Source organism: Halictus rubicundus, chromosome 6 (genome assembly GCF_050948215.1).
Source record: "Halictus rubicundus isolate RS-2024b chromosome 6, iyHalRubi1_principal, whole genome shotgun sequence".
Lineage (NCBI taxonomy): Eukaryota > Metazoa > Arthropoda > Insecta > Hymenoptera > Halictidae > Halictus > Halictus rubicundus.
Window position 1 is genome coordinate 8,681,873 of NC_135154.1, and position 24,786 is coordinate 8,706,658.

General features: G+C 38.7%; 1 protein-coding gene across 5 annotated transcripts in view; it reads right to left on the reverse strand.

The window, feature by feature from the left end:
• Cher (filamin A protein cher) overlaps positions 1-24,786 on the reverse strand; it is a 66,401-nt gene that overhangs the window by 8,405 nt on the left and 33,210 nt on the right. For 2 of the 5 annotated variants that reach the window (XM_076789791.1, XM_076789792.1), the window contains 6 exons: positions 23,502-23,800; positions 21,837-21,975; positions 14,764-14,956; positions 5,650-5,790; positions 3,452-3,754; positions 17-1,072 (listed from right to left, as the gene is read on the reverse strand). In XM_076789791.1, the coding sequence (XP_076645906.1) occupies positions 17-1,072; positions 3,452-3,754; positions 5,650-5,790; positions 14,764-14,956; positions 21,837-21,975; positions 23,502-23,800 (2,131 nt within the window). Of the gene's footprint in view, positions 1-16; positions 1,073-3,451; positions 3,755-5,649; positions 5,791-6,456; positions 6,680-14,763; positions 14,957-16,419; positions 16,603-21,836; positions 21,976-23,501; positions 23,801-24,786 lie in introns of those variants that run through there. The other 3 variants (XM_076789794.1, XM_076789795.1, XM_076789793.1) reach the window with 3 other exon arrangements.

Here is a 24,786-nt window from a genome sequence, read left to right on the forward strand (position 1 = left end):
TGAAGCAACTACTCACCAGGTTCCGAGACGACATAGCTGACGTAACAGCTGCCATCTTTCCTGTCCTTGAAGTCGATCTTCGCCTTGCTGGGACCCTCCACAGAGATGGCCAGAGTTCCAGCTCCAGCTTCCCTGGTCCAGACGTTGAACTCGCAGGGTTCGCCCTGCTCCCCTCTCTCCAGACCAGGTCCGCCGGCGTGAACCCTATGCGCCCCGCTGTCCCTCAAGGGACCGACGGTGAACTGGAAGGGCGAGCCGGGAATGTGCATTTCCTTGTAACGCACGGAAACGGTGTGCACTCCAAGCTCCTTGGGCACGAACGCGACAGCGTACAGACCGTCCTCGACCTCTTTGACCTCGGCGTCTTCGGTGACACCTCCAGGCGAGGTGACAGTCGCAGCGAGATCGAACGAGGTGATGGCTGGCATCTTGAAGGTCAGTTTACACTGGCTGCCAACTTCGGTGATCGGCACCGCTTCCCTTTGCCTCTGAATCTTCTCCCTTTGACGATTGCTACCCTCACCGGAGACTTTGACGGTGAACGGCGAGCCCTCGACGTGATGATCCGCGTACTTCAGGTTCATGATGTAGTATCCCGGCTCGGTCGGCTTGTAGGAGATGTTCAGGGTGCCGTCCTCGTTGTCCTTGCACTGGATCTCAGCCTTGCTGGGACCCTCGATCGACAGAGACAGACCTCCGAAGCCGGCGTTCCTCGTATCGATCGTGAACGAGTTCTCCACGTGCGTTTTGCCCTCCTTCAACCCTGCGCCGGACACCTTGACCTTCTTCGCGTCCCCGACCTCGCGATCCGACACGCTGATCTTGAACGGCGAGTTCTGGATGTGTTTGCCCATCTTCTTCACGGCCACCGTGTGCTCGCCGGCCTCGCGGGGCGTGAAGGACACGCACATGTTGCCGTTAGGGGACATCTTCAGGAAACAGGGCTCCTCCAGGCCACTCGGCGCCGTGATCGACGCGTTCAAGGACCTTATGTCCGAGTCGGTCACCTTTCCTGGCAACTGGACCTCGCTGGATGCACCCACCGAGATTTGGTTGCGCTTCCGGCCCTCGCCTGAGAAAGGAGCAAGCAGATTGTACTCTGGTGCGCTTATGGTTGCTTAAGTGGCGAAAGCGGAACGTGAAATTGTTTGCTCGTTGGTTTTAGTGTTAACATTTTCAAGGTGTTTGCGTATGCGGTTACGGGGCTGTTGATTTATATGAAAGGCGCGTGTACAGGGTGGTTCGATAAATGTCACCACCTTGAATATTTCCGTGATTTGTAATGATATTAAGGAATAATTAAAAGCTAGTGTTCGAACTGATGTCCCCCCACTGGAACATGAAGAATACACGTGGAAAATTATTTCGACAATATCTCGCGAACTATTGGATCCAGGACTTGTGAAGGTCAATGCATTTTTATGTATACCCCGCGGTAGTGGGGATAATTCCACGACGTTTATCATCCAGGCCTTGGCGACGTATATAGAGAAATCACTGTATATCGATTCACGGTACAAAAGATTGGTCGTTTCATTTGAAGAAAATAATGTGACCTTGAAATCTCGAAAACGCCTTCCCCATATAAAGAATGTTTCAATCACAACATCTTCCCCTTTATAACTTTCAGGTTTTCTATGTATCATTCTTTAACGTTATTACAAATAATGGAAATATTCCGGGTGGTGAAAGTTATTGGACCACCTTCGCATAACTTGAGTTAGTAACTAGGTTAATTGTAATCCCTTAAAAATATATAACGTTCATAAATCACTACGAACTATACACTTGCAAAATGAACAACTATGACTGAACACAACGATTTGGAAAGCTCAAAGAAAAATTCTTTCGTGAACATGCACTATACAAAAAGAGAAGCACAATACAGTGTCGTGAGAAATAATGGAAATAATCCAAAGTAGTCCAAAGTAGAAATGTTACGTGTGCAAATTAATTTAATTGTAGGCCTCGCAAATTAATCATTCTGATTTTGTTTTGAAATTTGCACTACCATGATCCATCTGTAAGTCGTAGTGACTATATAGAAAATTATGGAATTTGTTCTGAAAATTTGAATATATTTCGAATAACAAATCCACGAAGAAAGAGTCACGAATTAATTTGCACAGCTATAGCAGGCACAACAAAAGACAAAATAAGATAAAGCAACGAGGATTTCGATCAGCGAACTATAGCATGCTGCGGAAAAGAGTGAAAATGGCGTATGATGGCAACGATGGTCGCGGGCGAGAAGTGATGATTCGAGATGTGTGAACGCGTCGAGTGCAAACTATGAATAAATAGCGTCTATCACGCAGATGTATAACAGAAGGAGGACTTATGATGAGACATATATGTATGCGTATAATATCACTCACATCTATCACTCCGAGAAGACAATTGTTCTGTGCAAAACTCGGTATTCCGAAAGAATGTGACATTGAAATTTTGTTTAACGACGTTCCTTCGAGCGGAACGCACGGCTCGATCGAACGGAAATCGAATATCGAAAGCAATCGACGCACAACCGTACGTTTTTGCGCTTCATATTCCATTCACGACTACGAAACACGAAGGGACGTTTCGAATATCATTGTCGGTCATTGTCACAAGTATCCCGGCAGCGGTACCTCGAATGCTATGCAAGAAATTTCATTAAGACTTAATATAACATGTAACAATATCTCAGCTAATCGACCTTAATCTCTTTCAACTTCTTCTACACTAAAACTACCCTCTGTCTTTGTTAATTCTAAATTACAAATCTCTTTCTACTCGCGATGAAATGAAAAAAATTCGAAGACGTAAAATTCAATAAATCGTTCCCAAAATATTTTCGAAAATGCGACTGTAGTCGTCGGTGTTCCCGCGAATCGGTGTGAAAGAATTTGAATCAATGAATAATCGCGAATGTAGAGATGTGAAATGTTCAGGTAGCATAATACAGCGAATTCTCGATATATGTCAACAAAACGGGTCCAGCCACGGACAAGTATCGTCCAGGAGACATACTCGAGCCGTGTTATGTTTACACTCCTCGAGGCCTCCCGTGCTTCGTGGTATACTCCGCGGTAGTGGGGATAATTTCGCGACGTTTATCGTCCAGTCCTTGGCGACATATATAGAGAAATCACTGTACGTTGAATTGCGTAAAGCGTGCAGTTAGCTTGATTTAATGTCGATCGTACATTCCGAACCGTGAAAGATCAGTTCACACACAGTTTAGAATTAGATTGTATGGAATGCTTAGTGAATGTAAATGAAGAATGATAGCTAAACGAGTCCGACCAGTGTTATCGTTCGATTTCCTCGCATCAAGAAGATATCATACAGAAATTAATCGATATATTATTGTTAGGCTAGCTCAATATACGTACAGATCAAATGACATGTATGAGAGTGTATGTTACACGAGTTAGTAGAAAATATTTCTGTAAAGAAAACAATGTACCCGTGATCTTTGCAACATACGGGCTGCCCTTTATATGCTTATCCCCGAATTTCACACTAATTTTGTATTCTCCTGGCGCGGTCGGCAGATAGGATACCGAAACGGTGCCGTCCTTATTGTCGTGACAAGATATCTCTGCTTTGCTGGGCCCTTCGACCGCCAACGAAAGTCCACCTGCACCGGCTCCTTTCGTCGAGATCATGAAATTTCCCGGCTCGCCGCACACGCCGTAGACCAAACCAGGCCCGTATGCGGTCACATAACCGCTGGCCAACGAGTCCACGTGGAATTTAAACGGGGAACCTGTTAAACAACACAATCGATAAATATGAAAATTGTTTCCGGCGTTTGCGAGAAATCTTCCGTCAATTAACGCATACTTTCTCAAGTTTTCTATATGTCTCTTTTCAAAGCTTTCTTTTTAACCCTCGGACTCCTAGGCCCATGCCTGAGTCATTCCTGACCCACACCGATATTTTGTTTTCCTTCGATATAAGACGATGGCTGGGGACCGGCTTTCGCCGTATTTCGGATGAAGGAGAACAGTCGCCTTATATCGGAATAAAACTTATCGGGCTTATCCCTGCTATGGGTCACGAATGACCCCGGCGTAGCATACAGGTTAACAGAAACTTCCAATATTGAATTTAATATTTCAACAGTTAGATTAAAATAACAAATAATGTCCAAACACTGAATTTCCAATGCCTATGATTGTAAACTATAAATGATTCTTTGGCATCGATAAACAGGATCTTGTTCAAAATGGAGTATGATGTACCATATGCAAAATTAGGGGAGGTTTAAGTCATCATTTCGCTGATTTCCAATTTGTTCACACAATGCAAGCCTTTGAACCTAATAATTTGTCGCGAAAATGATTCACTGTTGTCTCGATATCAAAGAATAAATTTAATTAATAAACGGTATCGATAACAAATAAAAAATGATTCTTCTCGTGACCCAGACTGCTGACAATTATTCAAATTTTAAGTCTTAAATAGAACAAAATTTGGTTTCCCGCAATAATTGCATTGTTGCAAATTGAAAATTGCAAATTGGAAGTCTGTTTCTATTTATATAGGCAGAAAAATTGCTCGCGAGTAAAAAAATTGTATATTTATAGAATGTTCGATGTTCTGAAATTGTAAACCATTACACCGTGGGTCCAGTTTGATCGCAATTAATATTTCAGACGCAGTTATTACGATCTCTTGGCTGCATCCCCAAAATATAGTTGCTCGTACTTTTAATCCGTCGAATCAATTTTAGAGCGCTTAACATGTAACCAAACTTTGCAAAATATGATCGGACGGTCTTGAACTGAATCAGCCTATCGCGACTCGTTCCATTACTTTTTGCGAATTTTGCCCGAGTGTCATTAATAAACGTCTATAGTCCGACTCGCTTCCAAGGCTCGTAGAACCGTATGATATTATTTCTATCTACTTTTGGCACGAACGGTTGCAATATTTTCACCGGGAGTTCGATATAAATTTTGTCGGCTGTCAGCACTGTAGCATTCATTGAACACTCTCTATAATATACTGCGACATTTATTGTGAAGTTCTACGTAGAACTAAGAACTAATTAACAACACGTTTCTTGTAGCACACGACGGAAAGATCTGTCCAATAAATTCAAAGCTACTACTGTTGTTTCTCTAAAAAAATATAAACAGTAAGATACATAATACGAGATTTAACGAATCAATCAATTTGCCGAATAATTGTATTTGTTTTAAAAATATTCCAAATTTTTTCTTACATATTGTTTCAATTGCACTAGTACCAATTCGTACCCGAATCGTCAACTGATTGTTATAGAACATTTAATAAACAATTTCGTTCAGTATAAACACGCAATAAATATTTATGAATCATAATTTTAAAACGACAATCATCCTCCATTTTATAAAGTATAAAACATTTCATTTAGCATGGAATATACTTAAGCACGAAACCGTAAATATTCTTAAACAGAATAACAAAAATGAAAAGAATTTCTTTTCCCTTCCATTTTGATAATTATTTATTACTTCTCAAAAGAAGTGCAATGCCAATTTTCTTATATGCATAATTTTTAATTTCATTATGCTTTCACATAAAATTCTCCGAAAACTTGTTGCCAATTATGTTTAATTTGTCGTTTATAGTTCAGAACTATTTCTATCGAGGATATTAAAAGACATAACAAACCTTGCACATGCACGCCGTTGAATTTGACAACAACCTCGTGCTGTCCCTCCTCCCTGGGATCATACCTAATCGACACCGTTCCGTCATGGTTGTCCTCGATCACCGGTTTGTCCATATTCCCACTCGGCATCTTCACTTCGGCTGAAATTTCAAAATTCATCTAAGTAATCGTCTACATCACTAACTATGATTGCATCGATATAGAATTCTCATAAATTACAAAACATTTACTATTTCATATATTACAAGATATTCGTTTAGTAATATTTTCATTCGAAATCAAGCAATCCCTATAAATCGTGGAACCGCATATTAAATCCTAAGAAAATTGTTTAAATAATTGCACAGCGTCACGTTCGTTCAATTGTTGATCATTTCCGACACTTTCGCGACAAGTTCCAACACACGAGCTATCCACATGGCACGAAGCGTCACATTTAACTATAGTTGTCGAGTAGCTTTGCGAGAGCGTTGCACATTACACAGCATCTCGTTACAACAAATAACTATGATTATAAAAGAAGTGTTCATTTGAAATTTCATGATCACAATTGAACCACGTGACGAATGATTCGAAACGTTTGTTGAACGGACAACGAGTACTATGAAACAGTTCCCTAGGGTCGACTCGGCGATGAATACTATGAAACGAATAAGTACACTAGGGTTGCCGCGACGTTTCGAATGTGTCCCGATAAAATGGAAATCGGTGTAATTAGTGCTCGGAGCGTGACGGTGACCGTGTTGGAGGGGAGGGGTGGGGGTTGTTAACTATTATCTAGATTATAGTTTCCTGAACTGTGAAACCTTTTCTCGATTGCACGTAGTAAAGACTCTGAAAAATTAATGCCGTGTCCTCGGTCTCCGGATAGATCTTGGTGTAACAGATCGGTCCACGGACAGCGGAATCGTACGGACTGCACGAAACAGTCTTCAGTCCGTGTCTGTAAAAGGTCGACACCTCCTGCCACGTGGTTTCTACCTCCTCTTCCTCCCAAACCATTTCCAAATGTTTAACTCGATCGATGCACTGATACCAAATAACATTAAACGTTCAATTTGTAGAATAGCTCGGCGAAGTCTACGATTATTCATCATCGAGCAGATTTTGCTATTCCATAGAAAAACGTCCGATTTTTAATTTTGTCAAGAAAGTTTGCTATATTTTCACTGCAGAACATGCAATTGTCATGGTTAGACCGTGGACCCATACGCGGAATCAAAATTGCCCCCCTAAATTGCAAGGAACTGGTGTTGGATAAAATATTCAAAAGTGCCCCCAAAGCAAATTGATTTTTGTCCACGTCGTTCGATAGGGCTCCGAAAGAAACCCCTTTCGCGACAAGTTTCAAGTCGCTACCCCTACCACAAGGGTAGCTACAGGGTGAACACGGTTTAACAAATTATGCTTTATTTCTCCTGTTCGGTTTAATAAAAAATTTCGAACAAATTTGAGAACATTCTACCTAATAGCAGGCACGGCAGTGAATTATTTCAGAATTTTTGGTTGCAAGATCGATTTTTTAAAAATCGGACATTTCGTATGTAACACGGAAGGGCCTAACGAGTCAGCGCATTCTCGTAATTGCTACAGGCTAAATGAAAAATGACAGCTATACTATGTACAATTGCGGTGTACACTAGGCCTCCTGTACCTCAACAAGGGTTGATTTTATATCGAAAAGAAAAAAAGAAGAAAATAGGTCGACAGCAAGGAATATTTTTGCGTACGAAGCTTCGTTTACGAAAGTTCATTTGGCACTTTATATTAATGGGTCACCGGGGTCTGTTCATGACGCACTGTTTTCACTATTTATTAATACCAATCGCTGTGGCGCGTCGGAACTTTCGAAATCAATTATTTCAGATACAAAGTTTCCTATGAAAATCTGTTCTACATTTTCGACTGATTTCATTTTCGAAGAATCATCTCCGGGTTGCATGTCGTTCCGCGTCTGTTTTTTTTTTTCGAGTCAAAGTTACCCAATTCCTCAATTAAAAAAAGGGAACAGATTATTAAAAAATGGTCAGATTATTCATCATCATATTATTAAACTATCTCTCGTCAAATCTACACGGAATACTCGACAATCGGGGTGAAAACGCGATAAAAATCGAGAATCTGGGTGAAAAGCAGAAGATATCGAACAAGAAATAAAAAAGAAGAGTCCAGTTATAGAAGGGGAGAGTTTTTTTTTTCAGCGCGAAGAAATATAATTTTACACACGGGAAACAGTTATGGTGTGATGAATAAAGTTGGAGGAGGAATGCAGTATCAAAAATGTCCGTCATTCCGAGAATAACTTCTTTGACGCGATGCGTCCCGATAGAGGACGCTCCATCTTCTCGAATTCCTGCGGTGTTTGCTTCGAAATATCGACGAGGGCCTGTATCATGTTACCCCCGAGGCGAATAAATTATTCCGCCGTTGCTTTGTAACAAACTTCACAGGAAACCGACTTCTGGGCCATTGCATTGCGAAAATCGTCTCGCTGGACCACCCGAACCTCTCGAACATAACCCTAACATTACGTCACTGTTATGGGACAAACGAGGCGTATCGAAACAACCCTCAGAAATACGACTTCCGTTCTGCAAACAGACACTCAAACGATTCACAAAAAGCCCACCGCGTTCTGCAAACAATCGAAAATCGCTCGATCACGATCGACGATAGTCCATTTCGATTTTCAAATCATTCCTAATTATAATTAACAGACATGTTCGTGCCAAATGAAAACTTTCTACCCGAATTGCGACAAACTGACCACAGACTGGTAAACAATTTGACAAATACTGTTGTACCAAATTTATTTAACACTACAACTACCGAACCAGTCAAAATTAGTTCTCTCACAATTACTGAAATTACAGAAATGCTTTCATCAGAAACTTTTGAACGAAACTTCTTCATCAATGCACATATGGCAATAAAAGTTGTGCGAAGTCTGAATAGGTATAGTCTCGTCACTATTACAAAACGATATAGTCGCATTTGTTGCTCGGTAGTTCTACTGTTAAACGATTAAGAAAAGAACCAGATGTCGCTCCAGCATGTAGCAAGACAATTTTGAATTTGCGTGAAACACCGCAATCTATTTGCAACTTTCCTGCGTACTTCGAGGAGGACACGTATCCCGTAAAATTCTGTCGCGGAAACGAACGTTCGAAAATGTTTGTCGAACTTGTAATTTTCAAGTTGCACGGAGGTCTGCTCGTAGCTTTCCCGCGACAATATTTTCCGCGTGGAGGAAGACACGTATCCCGTACAATTCGGCGAAACTTCGACTCGGAAAGAAATTCGCTGGACACTTTGGCGAGCCGGGACGGAGTGTGCACATTTGCGAAATAGTCGGTCGATTCGAAGAGAACGGCGAAACGCTCGGCAGAGAGGAATCGGACGCGAGAGCACCGCGCGGAGACATAGTGATCGGTAAAGGAAGATCACGGACCTAAGTCGCGCAAAGGAGAAAGACCGACCGAACGTGTTACACCGTAAAGAAACCCTCTCCTGGATTCCCTTCCGTTTAATGAAATAGTCACAGCGGCGCAGTTCCCCGGTTTTCTTTTGTCACGTTTCAGGACGGTTTTTTCTCTCGAGAGCTTCTTCTCCTCTCTCTCTCCAGCTGGATTGGCGACGTCAATAGACTTCTCGAGGATACATCTCTGGCGCGACTGACGATCGGGCGCGGGCAAGAGAATTACTATAGCGGCCCGAACGCGACCATGCCAGCCCGGAAGACCTTCTTTTTTTTCCAGTACACCTACCCGCCTACCGGACTTTATATCACGCGGTGGTCGCCTCGCGTCGAATAAATCTTCCAACCTCTATCACACCGACGCACCCACACCTTCTCGGCTTACCGGTCGCGGATCGTCGCATAATTACGCGCGGGCCGCTCTCTTACGCGTAATGAATCATTTCCAACGGAGATATGATGGGGCCCTGCGGTTTGCACCTGCTCCTCCGCTCTGCTCTGCTCTGCTCTGCTCTGCTCGCTATGTAAGCAGGGACCTGTTGCGATCGCATAAATCCTGAGATACCCTCGGATCTTGCATTCACGCCAATTTGCTTGTTTTTACGCGAAGCTTTGTGTGTTATGCGAATCGATTCGGGAGAGCGTGATTTTATGCTGGGATGCTGAGTTCCTGAAGTCCGTGTGTTTTGTTTCAAGAGTTCGTCGAGTTTTATTAGAATTTATCTTGCTCGAGTCTCGCTCGAATTTATCGAATTTTTGTGCGCGTTTTGCGGAGGACTCGGGGCTCTTTTGGGGAAGAATGACTAAGAAATTTATGCATCATTCTTGATTATGCAATAGGATCTTAATGTAAAATGAAAATCGTTTGCATTAATTGCAAGACGTAGGAGCCAAGTAGGAATTTATTCCTTTCTTTAATAGTTTTATTAAATTGTAAGAAATGTATTGGCAGTCTTAAATTATTGTAATCCTTTTATTGGTTGAAATGACACCCACCCATTTTTGCTATAAATGCATAAAATCCGCAGTTTAGTGATGATTAATACACCTCGGTTATTGTCAACGGGTTGAACAGTACATAGATGATTTTTTTTAATTTATAAGTATACTGCGGATTTTTACGCAAAATAGAAAGAATAAAATGGAGAGAATTCTAATAGCGAGTGTGCTGAATTGAACATTGAAAGCTGCTGAAACAGTTGATTTTTAAAATTTCTCAGAAAAAAAATTCAAGAAAACTTCTCTATCATTTTTGTATAATATAAAAGTATCACATATAATTTCCGTTAATCATTTTATAAATTCAAGAATTTATTTATTTTTATTGCCATAGCTAGTTTGTGGGGGCGATCTAGATCGTTGTGTGTTCATTTAATTTAATGGAAAAAATTGTGAGTTAATATTAATATTGTCCTAACGAGATCTGCATGCTTTTTTATACACTCAACTTTTGTAAATTCGCTGATCAGTTGAATTTATTCGTACGGTTGTAATTTTAAGATATTTGATTGGGTTTTTTCTTTTCAGTGGGGGAACGGTATGCACACTATTTTATAACAAATATGATTTCATTTTGGCAGCAGAAGGGTTAATAAATCCAAACTTAATGAGACGTGGAAATCTATTTGGGTTTAGAGTCCTATATTTTTAGTTCGAACGAGTATTTATACGTTTCTAATCTTGCGGACCTCAGAGGCGTTTACCTCGAACATTTTTCTAGCCTTTCTTCGTTTGCGTGGACAGAAAAAAAATTGTAGTTGATGAACATTTCAGCGTTCACGTTGGATCCCTCGTTCTTGTCACATGCTACTGCACAGTTGAAGTACTTTTGTAATTTTTTAGTATTTACAAATTGTTTAAGCATTCGTGATTCGACTATATGCAATACACAATTTTATGGAAAGAGACTAGAATAAGGAAGACTGATTTTAAAAATGATTTTGAATTTAAAACTGATTTTAAAAATCTGAAAATGATCAAACTGGATTTTGAAAATCTGAAAATTATCAAACTGGTTTCGAAAATCTGAAAATTATCAAACCGGTTTCGAAAATCTGAAAATTGTCAAACTGGTTTCGAAAATCTGAAAATTGTCAAACTGATTTTGAAAATGTGAAAATTATCAAACTGGTTTCGAAAATCTTGAAATTATCGAACTGATTTTGAAAATCTGACAATTGTCAAACTGGTTTTGAAAATCCTGTAATTATCAAACTGATTTTGAAAATCCTATAATTATCAAACTGATTTTGGAAATCAGAAAATTATCAAAAGCAAAATAAAATTATCATTTCACTTCTGTTGCCTGAAATTTATTTGGCAAATTTTTGTTTCGAGAGGTGATACCAACGATTTTAGAGCTCGTTGGTTCCAGGTGTTCAAGCTGCCGCAAGAAGAGGCTATTGTGTCAAACGATGAACACAGCAAGAGCATTATTTTTGAGTTGTGGACGCGACCTGATCGATTATATACTGTGTTACGTAATTGCTCTTATCGCGTCGAAGGAATCCCGGAATTCTTAAGATAGAAAAGAGAGGAATTTGGCGCATAACATCCTGGCTCCTCTTCCACCGGTGTCGCTGTTTTCACTGGGCGCAGGAAGTCGTCGAGCAAACGGATCAGCACACTCGTACACATTAAATGCGTGCCAAAGGTAACACGGGTAATGCGAGAAATCGAGCCCGCTTCTTTTGACTAATTACGAACAACAGAGATTCGATGAATCTGGGCGACGTCACATTATTCATGCAAGTTTGAATCCGGTGGAAATGTTACCGAGATATACTACGCCACGTGCGACCATTGAAACCGAACGCTAATTGGATAGAGACGCCACGGTGATACAGCCTGGTAAAAAAATTAAATTTCAATTTTTTATAGCTGGGTGACCCATATTTGAACTGAACCGAGAGAGAGAGAGAGAGAGAGAGAGAGAGAGAGAGAGAGAGGGCTGCTGGATTTAAAGAAATATGTAGAATATGTGTACTATACGATAATTTAAAAATATTATTTAATACTGAAGATACTTAGTATTAAATTTAGATTAGCTAAATTTAGATTAGGTTAAACAAAACCTTCATAGCCCAGTAACGCAACTTGAAGGAGTTGCTCGAGAATTCTCGAAATTACTTTGATGTCGGTGATAATTTCAATCTTCCGAAGTTAACTTATGAAGCAAATTAATTGTTATACTATTTTCTTTTTAACGAAATTAGAATAGTTCAAATTTTGACAATTTCTCGATAACGGAAAGTGTTCGAATACTTTTTGGATCCACCGTGTGTATTAAAAAATAATAGAATAGTATATTGAGAAATATTATTAATCGAATAATTAACATCTTGCCACGGTCCATATTTGTCCAATTAATTTTGACTTATAATGCTTAGGATAACAAGTATAGTGCACACAAGCTAGCACGCGACGAAGATGTCAGGACAAGAATAAATATGTATTTATATCCGTTGTTTGTTAAAAAAAAAAAATGTTGAATTTCTTGCTGTGAGAATTAGATACAATGGAAAACGGAGAGGAGGGGGGAGGGGGGTCAATATTTCCCACCGTCCGTCGTCTCCGTCAGCGGATTTCGGATTCAGGTTACGATTTTTGGGGCCAATGACGAATCCGCACATCCGGAGCCATTTAATCATCCAATATTAATATCACCGCCTTGCTTCCGACACACAACCGTTCGCACATCGCTCTTTCTCGCTTTCCTTCTCTCTCTCTCTCTCCCTCTCTCTCTCTCTCTCTCTGTCTGACGTTGTCCCTCTCGCACAGCCTAACTATATTTTTGGTGTGGTAGTGGAACGACCAGCAAGACGTAAAGTGCGAACCTGTCGCACTTATTCTTTCGTACATCCTGTCCACGCTCGAGTGTGCGAACCGTGAATGAGGGATAATTCCAGTGAAACTGCAACTTCGATTTATATATATATAAAGAGTCGTGCAAATTGTTGCAAGCTGTTTTCTCCGAAGGGTCCTAATGGCAAACTTCTGGGCGCACCAGTTTCGTTTGACGGCGCGCCACAGCGCAGAACAAACAGTTCCACCCTTAACGAGATACCCGGAAATAGGCTCTCGTTAATTAGACGGAAAATTGTTTTGTAAGTTGTATGAGGGAGCGATATTTTTGCTGAAAATATTTTTCGTGCCGGGTAACATCGAGTACGACGATTTTTGTATACCGAAAACAGAATAATTAGAGCCCCATTGGTGATTACTAGACTGCGGAGCTTTCGAGAAGAACAGCATATCAATGAAAATTAATTGCGTTAATATTTTATTTTTGCCACCAGGAATATTCTAATCCAGAGCTGCTCAAGGCGCAGTGTCGCCAGATGAGGGGAGGTAGCGCGAATTGAGGGGAAAAAGTTACCCTCTCCCTACCAGTGCAGGAGCATGCGCGACAGACACGGAACGCGTCACGTGACCCCGTAGCGGCGGAAGCGTGGGGCATAGCGCGGTGGAAGGGGAAATTAGAGTGGGGGGACAAGTCTTGATCTGGCGACTCTGGCCGCAGCTACTATAGTATTTTCAACTCATAATTAAATTCTGATCGATCAGGATGGAAAATTAAAGATGAATTGTAGTAAGTGTGTTTGTAAATCTGTTTTACAGAAACTAATTGGGTAGTGAAGCAGACCAGAGGAATCATGAAACGAGTGAAATATAATAAATGTTCGTGTCCGCAAGTTTATGTGCATTTTCTGGTCAGCCGTGAGCCACCTCGCACTGCTACGAATGATCTGAATTCTTTCGAGAATAATACTACCTCGGTCGTTAAACAATAGATACATCATAAATTTTAATATCCATCCGGTAGCAAAATTAGAATTTTATGTACTGACTGAAATAGTCGGGCTCGGCTATGACTTAGTCGGAGCAACTTATGTTCATTCTGGCCGAGTTATAGGAATTTGATTCGGATAAAATCACTTTAATTAATTTTCTAAATACGAAATCCTGCCCAGAATTATTCTTAATTTCTGAAACTTGTGATATGTTCTAGACCTAACGTTTAATCATTCTGTTCTAAAATAATTGCCGAGTTATAGGAATTTGAATCGAATAAAATCACATTAATTAATTTTCTAAATATTAAATCCTGTACGAAATTTTACTTAATTTCATTCCCTGAAACTTGTGAAATGTTCTAGAACTAACGTTTAATAATTCTGTTCTAAAACAATTGACGAGTTGTAGGAATTTAAATATTAAATATATAAGTAGTAAATCCTGTAGGAAATTTTACTTAATTTCACTCTCTAAAACTTATGAAATATTCTAGAACTAATATTTAATCATTCTGTTCTAAAATAATTGCCGAGCTATAGGAATTTAAATATTAAATAAATAAATATTAAATTCTGTACGAAATTTTACTGAATTTCACTCTTTAAAACTTATGAAATGTTCTAGAACTAATATTTAATAATTCTGTTCTAAAATAATTGCCGTGTTGTAGGAATTTAAATATTAAATCCTGTACGAAATTTTTCTCAATTTCACTCTCTAAAACTTGTGAAATATTCTCGGTTTAATAATTCCGTTCTAAAATAAATGTTAACAGCAGGAAAATTAATATGCAGTTCCCGAGGGATGTGTTTTAGTGCACGCAGAATACTGAACTCACCTGTTACTGTCCCGGTTGATAATGGCAGACGGATTTTGTTCAAACGGATTACGTTGAAATTCTTCTTCGCTGGACTAACAGAACTATCTGTTACACTTGTGCTCTGCTGTTCGATGCGTTGCTCCTGCTTTTGACGGGACCGTCTTGTCCTTTGAGTTTTCTGTGTGCTGTGCTCTCGATATTCCTCCGAAGCCTGCAACACGATTTCGGTTTTCCGTTTCTGTTCCGTTTTACCAACGACCAGTATTTATTTATTCTACTCTACTTATATTTAGTACTTGCATTTTATCCACTTTTCAAACGTTTTAGAAACAGCTTTCAAGGCGCAATTTCGATACTCAATTTACAGTTTCGACGAGGTATCAATTTGCTGACAAATAAAATTTATTCAATATACCCAATAAAGAGCATTTTATTCTTTTTTAACATCTGTTCAATTTCCTACTAATTTTGCGGCATTTAGTGTCACTTGAAAATTATTTTACACGTATTTAGTAGTTTACCAACCATTCTATTCACTGGGTCCCTTTTTTAAAACATTTTAAAGACAATTTTTAAATAGGACACGATTGAGGGATTAATTTGCGAGCAAATAAAATTACGCGCAACACGTTTGTCAGTTTTCTTCGTTTTTTGAGAACAGTACAATTTTCAGTAAAATTGTATACATTTTTTTTACACATAATTTTTTCGAAAAATTGCAGAGATTGTTACTTTGCCGTTTATTAATTCGAGTCAATTTAAACCTTTCCCATGCAATATGTTCGGAATTTTTATGAATTTTTTCTGTGTGTAGGAGTAAACTTAGATTCGTGAAATTTCGCGAGAGTTAAAAATAAATGACGAATGACAGTGTTCGTAAGTATCGACGACATAAGTACCCCAATATCTCTGAATTCAGGTAATGGTGTATGCTACAGCTCATTACGATAGAATCTACGTATTTTGAGGCTGGTAACTAGCCAAAGCGTGCTGCGTGTAAAGAATTTATTATGTAACCCGACAGGATTATTGCAAAACACGAAGCCACGGGAAAAATCCACCAGATTCGATCCAATAAACATATCTCATAATCAAGCTCCCTTCTTCGTGTGGTGCAACAATAGCGTGTCGAGACGTCTGTAGGCGAAGAAGTCGCCTATTGTTCTTCTTGTTAAAAAAAAACCTCGAATTATTTAATATTTCGTCGCTTCTATATTCATCCTATTTTTATGGCCGAGAAGTAACGCACAAATTTGATTAAAAATCCAACTTTTCAAGCAGTAATATAAATTCAAAGCAGTAGTAAATAAAAAAATAAATAAATATCTCGAAACGAATAGGTCCTGCACAATTAAAAAAAAATGCATTGGCAAACAGATGAATAAATTGAGCTGCATCGTATGAGGGCTAACAAAAAAATTATTTAAATACAAATTGAATTTCCCAGGTCCGAAAAAGTGATAAATGGTTGCCTCAAATGAGCAAATCGATCACAAAACGAACAGATTCCTGTACAATTTTTGCAAAATGCGTCGGAAAATCTTCGATCAGGCTGAATCGCATCACTATCAGCCATGACTATCGACCAGGCATAGCAACAAGTGTCACTACCGCAGTTGTCTCCCGTCATCGGCGAAATATCCGGGGAATCGTGTTCTATTCGCGATAACTTACGGTGCAGATCGATTATGCGTGTTTTTGTTTTTTCGAGGCTCGATGCGTACCTAAATTTGCACTATACGGTATCGGGTGAGAATAATGCTACAGCAGGAACCAGCCAGGACGGTGGTCGTCACGAAACTCGTGGTAACCGACGGTAATTTCGGGCACAATGCTGAATTCGATGTTACCATAATAGCTGGCCAGCCAGCCCCCACTCATTCCACTTTACAAAATATTTTTCGATAGTAACAACACGTAAACACGATTGTACAATGGGACACGGCGATTGATTAATGTAGACATTTTCGCGAACATTCGCGATCTCGCGGGGCTCGCGGTGCCAGGGAACATGACGGTCGACCGTTAAACGGCACCTATTATAGTTATCGTGGTGGCAGAACGTGGCAGCGTGTTGCTCTAAACACGCTTTTTTTTCTTTATAAAAACATGATTTTTGCAATTTTTAACTTGACATTCCTGGGAAGTCGGCCACACCTTGGGACGATAAAAAATCTTCCAGAATTCTCTGAGAAACTTAAAAGTTCATGTTTCACTTTATTCGACTACCTTGTGCCATTTTTCATTTTTTTTTTTTTTAGGGATGATTAATGACGAGTTTCACTTTATTCGACTACCATGTGCCATTTTTCATTTTTCTTTTTTGAGAAAGTCTAGTTTCATTCTATTCCTCTATCTTTTTTACCATTTTTTGCCATTTTTCAATGTACTTGATTATGTTTGTTTTAATTAAGTTCACGGTACGAAAATTCTTTGATTAGAGTGTACAGCATAGTCGTACAAGCAGTTAAATGCCTGTGCTGCTTGTGCATTTGTAATTTAGTCGTTTAATTGATAAATTTTATATAAAGATACACGCAGAGACTGTTTAAGAAGATCAATTTTTGCAAAGTGACAGATCAAATGGTAAACAAAATGTTTTCTTGGTGTCTTCAAAGGGTTTACATATATTAAAATATTAAGAATCGAGTATAAATTGTTTAAGAAGGGAGTATCAGAAAACGAATTCTTGTTTGAGCGGATACAACTTATGTTATGAAGCAATAGTGCGGCTACAATACACCAATCTTCTGAAACATTGATCTGACACTACCACGTGTCTATCTTGTCAGTTTATAGCTGGTGTTCTTTGGCCAAAAACAATCGAAAATGAAATACGCAGTCTGTGTACTTGAGTATTGCTTAATTCACGCGATTTAACATGGCTGCCAACAGGTTCGGTTGTCTGAAATTCTCGAATCGAAACAGGAAAAATTTAACTGTGATTTAATCGCATCCATTCAAAGCAAGGTTGGACATTTAAGCACCAGATTCTCGAAAAAATTGCTCGCATTTAAACGTCTGTGAAAACTTTGAAAAATTTTTCTCGTGACTGTAACCACCGGGGATTTAATGATTAAAGCTTCCTTTTTACAACGAAATTTTGAACATTAATGTACGATTTTTTTAATCGTTTTATCGAGCTTTGAATGAAAAGCCAATTTTTACATACGTCACACTATGAGGACTTTCCACGACCGAATCTGTTCCTCATTTTTACCGCGTAAAAGCAGCGAAAAAAATCGAACATCGGGTTTCAAAGAGTCGTTGTAAAGAGGAGGCTTCGAGAAAGAGAAAGATTTTTGAAAGTTTTTAGAGAGGTTTGAATTTGCAGCTTTTTTGAGGAAAAATGGGTCCTTGGTTTCCCACCTGCTATACAATGTAAAAATATCTTAGAGGAAAACGGACACTGCTTCGCTAAAGTAGAGGCTTCAAGGTTCGGAACGAGTCCAGACTTATGGTTGTACTGATCGTTTTTACGAAATTATTAGAATTTCAACGTCGACAATTTTTCGGAGATAGATGTTTAAATACTTCACAGCGCAACTGTGAGTGTCGATGCAATTTTTCCTGTATAGAATGCGTTTAAGATAATTTATTAATTTTCATATGTTGAAAGGAAACAGCGTAGTTTAGAGAAGCGGTGCACGCGAGATCTATGTCACTGTTTCGGGAATGAAAAAGGAAAAGCAGCCACCGACGCGCTAGATTAAACTGATTAACTGGCCACTGCGTGCCATCAAATATTTCTCAACAACGAAAGATCACTGTTACCATTTCGCCATCAAAGCTCGCTATTCCTGACCCACTTTCCAATTATATTTACGTAACGGTCTCTACTTCGTTTATAACGTTAACATTCACGAAAGAATTTCGAAAAGACGTTTCACGAAATTGATCGGACCTACGTCGAAATGTAGGATCATCGGTTGATCTTTCGTCGAGCTATTTCGATGGAACGCGAGAGACTTAATTTGCGTTACTGGCACACCGAATAACGGCACGAAAGTTAGGTGAAATGTGGACGGTGCCGAGCAAAACGATTTTTTGTATCAATTTGATGTCTCCTACCAACACGCCTACCCACCAAGGCATCTGCTTATAAATTTGGGAAAGCCTGACATGCACTCGAAATAGTCTAGGCCTCCACGGAGGACAAGATGCGTATTGAATTTCAAGCTGGATCGTGTAATAGATTCGCTAAATCTTTAATAGCTCGACCCGTGTTGTGTGCCGGTGACAGTGCTTCGACCAATGCTTCGACTTATGTTCTTTCCCGGTCTTATTAATGGCGGAACATGACGAAGGTATCCACGCTCATTATAGCATCGCATGGCGAGCTTTTATCGAGGTATTCGACGGGATTTATTGGATCATTTCGCAAACATTAAGCTCCCAGTGCTAAATTCATGTGCCCCGAAGGTGCTTCAACGTGTCGTTAGTTCATTCGCTGCGAAGCAAGTATGCTCAGATTGCATTTTTTAATGTAAACTAAAAGCAAATTGCAGGTAGAGTGTTCGTACAGGTGGATGAAGTTTGTCCAATTTACTTTTTAATAGCTTTTCAAGAATTATATGTAGCGTAAGGTTCGTAACCATTTAATTTTGCTTAAATTCACCTTAGAAACTCAGAAATTTATAACATTTTTTAATATAATCCTCTACATCTTGACGAGAGAATGCCATAAATCGAAGTGTTAAGGCGAGGAATTCGCTGGTTCAAAAGTTACGCGTATTTAAAGTTAGTTAAATCAATGCAATTTTATTCATGTCTACAAGCACCTTTATGGACTCGAAAATAAGTTTCGTGATCACCTAATTTAATTGGCTGATAAGAGCATTCAGTAAAAATCTCGACACAAAATCAATAAATTGAATAAACGTTATTCGCATCTATGAACACCTTCACTGGTAAAGCTGAAGCCACTGGAAGGTGATATTTATCAATTAGGAGACTTATTACGCTGAGCATAGATTAAAAGCATTAATTAATTGGAAGTGCGAAATTTTTTCGCAGAGTTATCGAGCTATTTTTACCTGGAGCACGGTCTGCGGATTACCAGGTTTAATTTAATGTATCATTGGTCCCGAAACAGCTGTTCCCTTACACTTTACGCGTACCGGGGGATAATTAACGAATATACTTTGGGGACGAAGCAACGCCACCTGACAAACGTCCAAGCGTTAATTATATTAATGGCGGCTGAGTTCGCGTAAGCCGTCCTAACCCATTTGATCCACGAGACGGCGGGAAACGACATGACGAAGAATAGCCGGTACTTCACAAGTGCGCGTTAATTGCTTTATGGGTTTTGTTTACGAGCTTGCAAGTGGCTTTAACCGTGCCGAGCACGAAATGCGACTGCTATACGCACTTTCATAGCAATGACAAGACCGAATTTATTTCGATTTCTTATAACAACACGTGCTTGAATGAAGGCATTTATTTAATAATTTCTAATGGAAGCATTTTAAGGATTATCGAATCCTGGTTGTAAAGGAAATAATATAAAAATAGTGTGCTGTTCGTGCAAACCGAATATTATTAAACGATATTAAAAAATTCCATATTCTTTTGTGAACGAGAATATTTTGAAAGATTGAAATTATTGTTCTTGTACAAAATTACCGATCTTTTGCTAGTTGAATAATCAAATTATTTCTTCAGAGCTTTAGAAGCTAAATTCTAATTTTTTCGTCCTAAAATGGTTTAAAAAAAGCTACTTAGAAATTTATTATTTAAAATGTAATAAATTTTTATTTTTGTTGAACACTAGCAACCTGTAATGCTCCATAGAGCAAACGAATTTCTGGTGGATTGTAGCGCCCGTAGTTCGACCTATAAAGCTCCATATTTGCATAAACATCCGCAAGCTGGTTATTATTGCAGAACGTTAAGGTTAATTCGTTGCGCAACGTTTGCTTAGCGTTTGAACATTCCACAGCTACTTTGACGTTAACAATTTCCGAGACCGATGAGGAATTAATTATTTATTATACACGAGTCAACGAATACGATTAGCCTCCGATAAAACTGTTTTAAAAATCTGACATAATACAAGCCAAGAGTTAGTTCTTGATACCGATTGAAAATGTGAATCTGACGAGTATTAATTATCGAATCTGCCGCACGATCTTCAGAAATGGAAATACGAATTATTTAGCACCCTCCGTGGTTCTGGAATATTTTTAGCGGTAGATAAAACTGGATGCATTTAATGACCTCAAACTTCACTCGAATTATCAAGTGAATCATCTCTGTCAAACTGCAGCGTCGTAAACAATAGGTATATAAGAATTTCGAATGACGGCAGCTTGCTCGGAGGAAGGAGGACAAATGATGCAACAGAAACGTGGCGCGAACGAGAAATCGTATCGGACGTACGAACTTTTTCCTAATTTTTCTGTGCCGAAAATCCACCACCGAAGATATGTTATTGCGAAATACTCGGTGTGTTCGGAGTTATGCAAGGCTGAGCAACCATTGGCACCTACATTTGAACACCTGTTTCGGTGCCCGGCGTTTTCCGACAGTGTACACGGCGGCAACTGTAAATTGATTACACCGTTCAACGAATCCGGATTCTCCCCTAATTTTTTAATTATAACCGGCAAATCTTTTTCTCCTCTACGAGCAGTTCTCCGAAATCTCAGTTTGTAGAAAACGAATTTTCAATTTCAAAAATATTTCTGGTTTCGACGGTAACAATTATCCGTATAAAATTATTTACAGCACCGTTAGGGTTTAAGATAAATTAATTGGTCCTTCTCTACTTTCATCAGAAATTGCTGTAGGACGTGACTGCTTAGTATGTCAGTGGCTATTTATGTTATTATTTATCTACTAGCATAACTAAATCGTAGATTTTTATACGAAACTCCATTTTTATACTCAATTCGACAAAGGAAAAATATGTTTCGTTAATTAAAAATTTCTGGCAGTCAAAATAAAGTATTATTAATTTTTGTTCATAGAAAGGACCAGTGTAGTTATAACAGCTCGACGATTCTGGTAAACTATGCATGCCGATGAGATAGCATAAATTTGAAAATATATGATAAAAATTATAACAAAACGTAGCGACAACTTACCGTGAACGTGTAGAATCCACCAGGGACCGGTTGGCCACCGAATTTAACGCTTAGCGTATAGTCACCAGCATCCGCAACTGTATAATAAATGCTAACAGTGCCGTCTCCGTTATCTTCAATGTCAATATCTACAACTTCACTGCAAAATCAAATAAGAAAAACACATATCAGATTTAAATTGATCTCGACGTTCGGAATTTTCTTTTTCAATTTTCAACAAAATATCTAATACTTAATAAAAAGTACTGTTAATTCGAAGATTGACACGAGTGGCTCCTGAAAATATTTCCACGTTGAATTTCCGATTTTCTGACAAATTTCGATCTTTAAACTGTTATGAGTTCATAAAAAAAGAACAGTACAATGACCACTTTTCCAACGTGCTGCTCATTTTTTAAAGCTGTTTTGACACGACATGGCAGAAGACAAATTGGCAACATGTTACTCTCGAAAATGTAGCCTTGGAAGCTTTTTCTCTTACTATAAAATAAAATTGCTCCGTTACCTCTTACGTGCCATGTTTGTAAATTCACTATGTTATTACGCGAACGTCTCATTTACGATGCACTCAATGAAAGTTGACCTACCGAGCCAACAGTTACTATGAACGTCTATTATTCGACCTTGCTTTAATATTTTTCAACAAATCTAATAACTTTCGTCCGATCACGACTCCGTAGTGTTTTGAATTTCTATTTAAATCGGTTGATACGTCACAGAATGTGAAGTTTACACGGTCCATTAAAATTAAATTATCGGTATGCAAACATGACTATTTTCGTCGGATCTGCAAATCAAGTATTTACAAATTGCAATGAGCGTCCAATTTGTTATCTTGAAATTGAAACACACATACTTAATACCGTAGAGAAATTTTTCGCTGCCAAATGTTAAGTCCAGTTGTAATTTCACGTGAAGGAACAATAATGAACGATAATGGATTATATTTCTGTGAGCTTTTCTAGTGGAAAAGTATTCTTCTGACTTTCTACACTCCCTTCTGCTACATTCCATCTAAATAGCGAGGATGCTCCATTTTATTTTAAAAACTTTACCACGGCCTCGATATTTATTTTGGATCCGAAAATTTATTGGTGTTGAGTCTGTTAATACGGGGCTCTCTTATAACGACGGCTCAAGACGCGACACTTTGTAGGTCATATTTATAGAATTCGTTCTTCCCATTGAATTTCTCGAATGTATTTTTAGACTCGCTTGATCTATGAAGAGTAATAACCGAGGGAAAGAAAGCAAAGAAAAAGAATCGTTTTTAAAAGTACTAAAAAGAAAATATCCCTGCAGCGCTACTATATCCTAAAATACAAACTCTCATTTCTTCTTTTATGAAATATAAAAGAGCAATAAATTCACACCATAGATCACTAAGAAAGTAACATGAAATCTTTTGTCTTAAAACGTAACGAATTAAAATCATTTTAAATGTTTTCAGCGACAAACTTTCTATTGACCAATTAGCTCAATTGAAATTTAAAGCATAAGCTTCAATCATTTTTCCATCCCCTGAAAATACAAATAAACGCGCAAAGGATATCTCCCGACTATATCCTCCACTTATCTCTTTCAGATCGCTCAACACAATAGCGTCTCGTAAAACACAAAAGCCTTCGAGCACGCGATAAAACTGCACAGTAAAAATGCACTTACCTTCCAGACGTGGATTTTATTCTGCAGGTCACCGCACCGCGGCCCGCGTTCATGGTATCGATTGTAATACACTGCTCCTCGCCCTGTGTCAACGTGTGCTGTATTCCCTCTTTTATTTTGCATTCGTCCGCTTTACCCGTGGACACGCTTTGCACCAAAATGGGACAGTCTGGAACTTCTACTCCACCGTAGCGGACTTTTATCTGATAACGGCCGCAATCATCGGGCAAATATCTAGCTCGGTATTTGCCGTCCCCTAGATCCTGGATCTCCACTTTGCGAGGAACTTGATCAGGACCCTGAAAACAAACGTTGTTCATTACTACACAACTGCAATTCAAGTGGATCATCATAAGAGATATAACACTAGAACTACCGAGTAATAAGTACAACTGATGAATATTGTTTTGTAATCGTGACAAGACTACATCTATTCAAACCTAATACCATTTTTATTCTAACATGTGCTTCAATGAAAAAGTTCATTCGAAAAATTCGGATGAAAACATTTTTATAATTTCAGTAATTGTGAAAGAAAAAATTAGGATCCAGTCATTTTGACTGGTTCGGTAGTTCTAGTGATAATAATGATAATATTCATAAAAGTGGTTTTGGGATAACTGTCACTTTTGGTCCCTGATAATATTCAGAGATTGCTTTCACGAAAATGTTTAGAATAACTGTCGCTTTTGGTCCCTAATAATATTCAGAGATTGCTTTCACGAAAATGTTTAGAATAAATGTCACTTTTGGTCCCTGATAATATTGAAAGACATTGCCTTTGTAAAAATATTTGGGATAACTGTCACTGTTGGCCCCTGGTAATAATATTGAGATTGCTTTCACAAAACTGTTTAGAATAACTCATTTTTGTTCCCTGATAATATTGAAAGAGATTGCTTACACAAGAACGTTTGGAATAAGTGTCACTTTTGGTCCCTGACAATATTGAGAGGTTGCTTTCACAAAAGTGTTTAGAATAAGTCTCTTTTGTTCCCTGACAGTATTGAAAGTCTGATAATATTGAAAGATTGCTTTCACAATAATCTTTGGGATAAGTGTCATTTTTGGTCCCTGATAATATTGAAAGATTGCTTCCGCAAAAATGTTTAGAATAACTCTCTTTTGTTCCCTGACAATATTGAAAGCCTGATAATATCGAAAGAGATTGCTTTCACAATAACGTTTGGGATAAGTGTCACTTTTGGTCCCCGATAATATTTGAAAGAGCTTTCGTAAAGATATTTGGGATAACTGTCACTGTCATTCCCTGTTACTAATATTG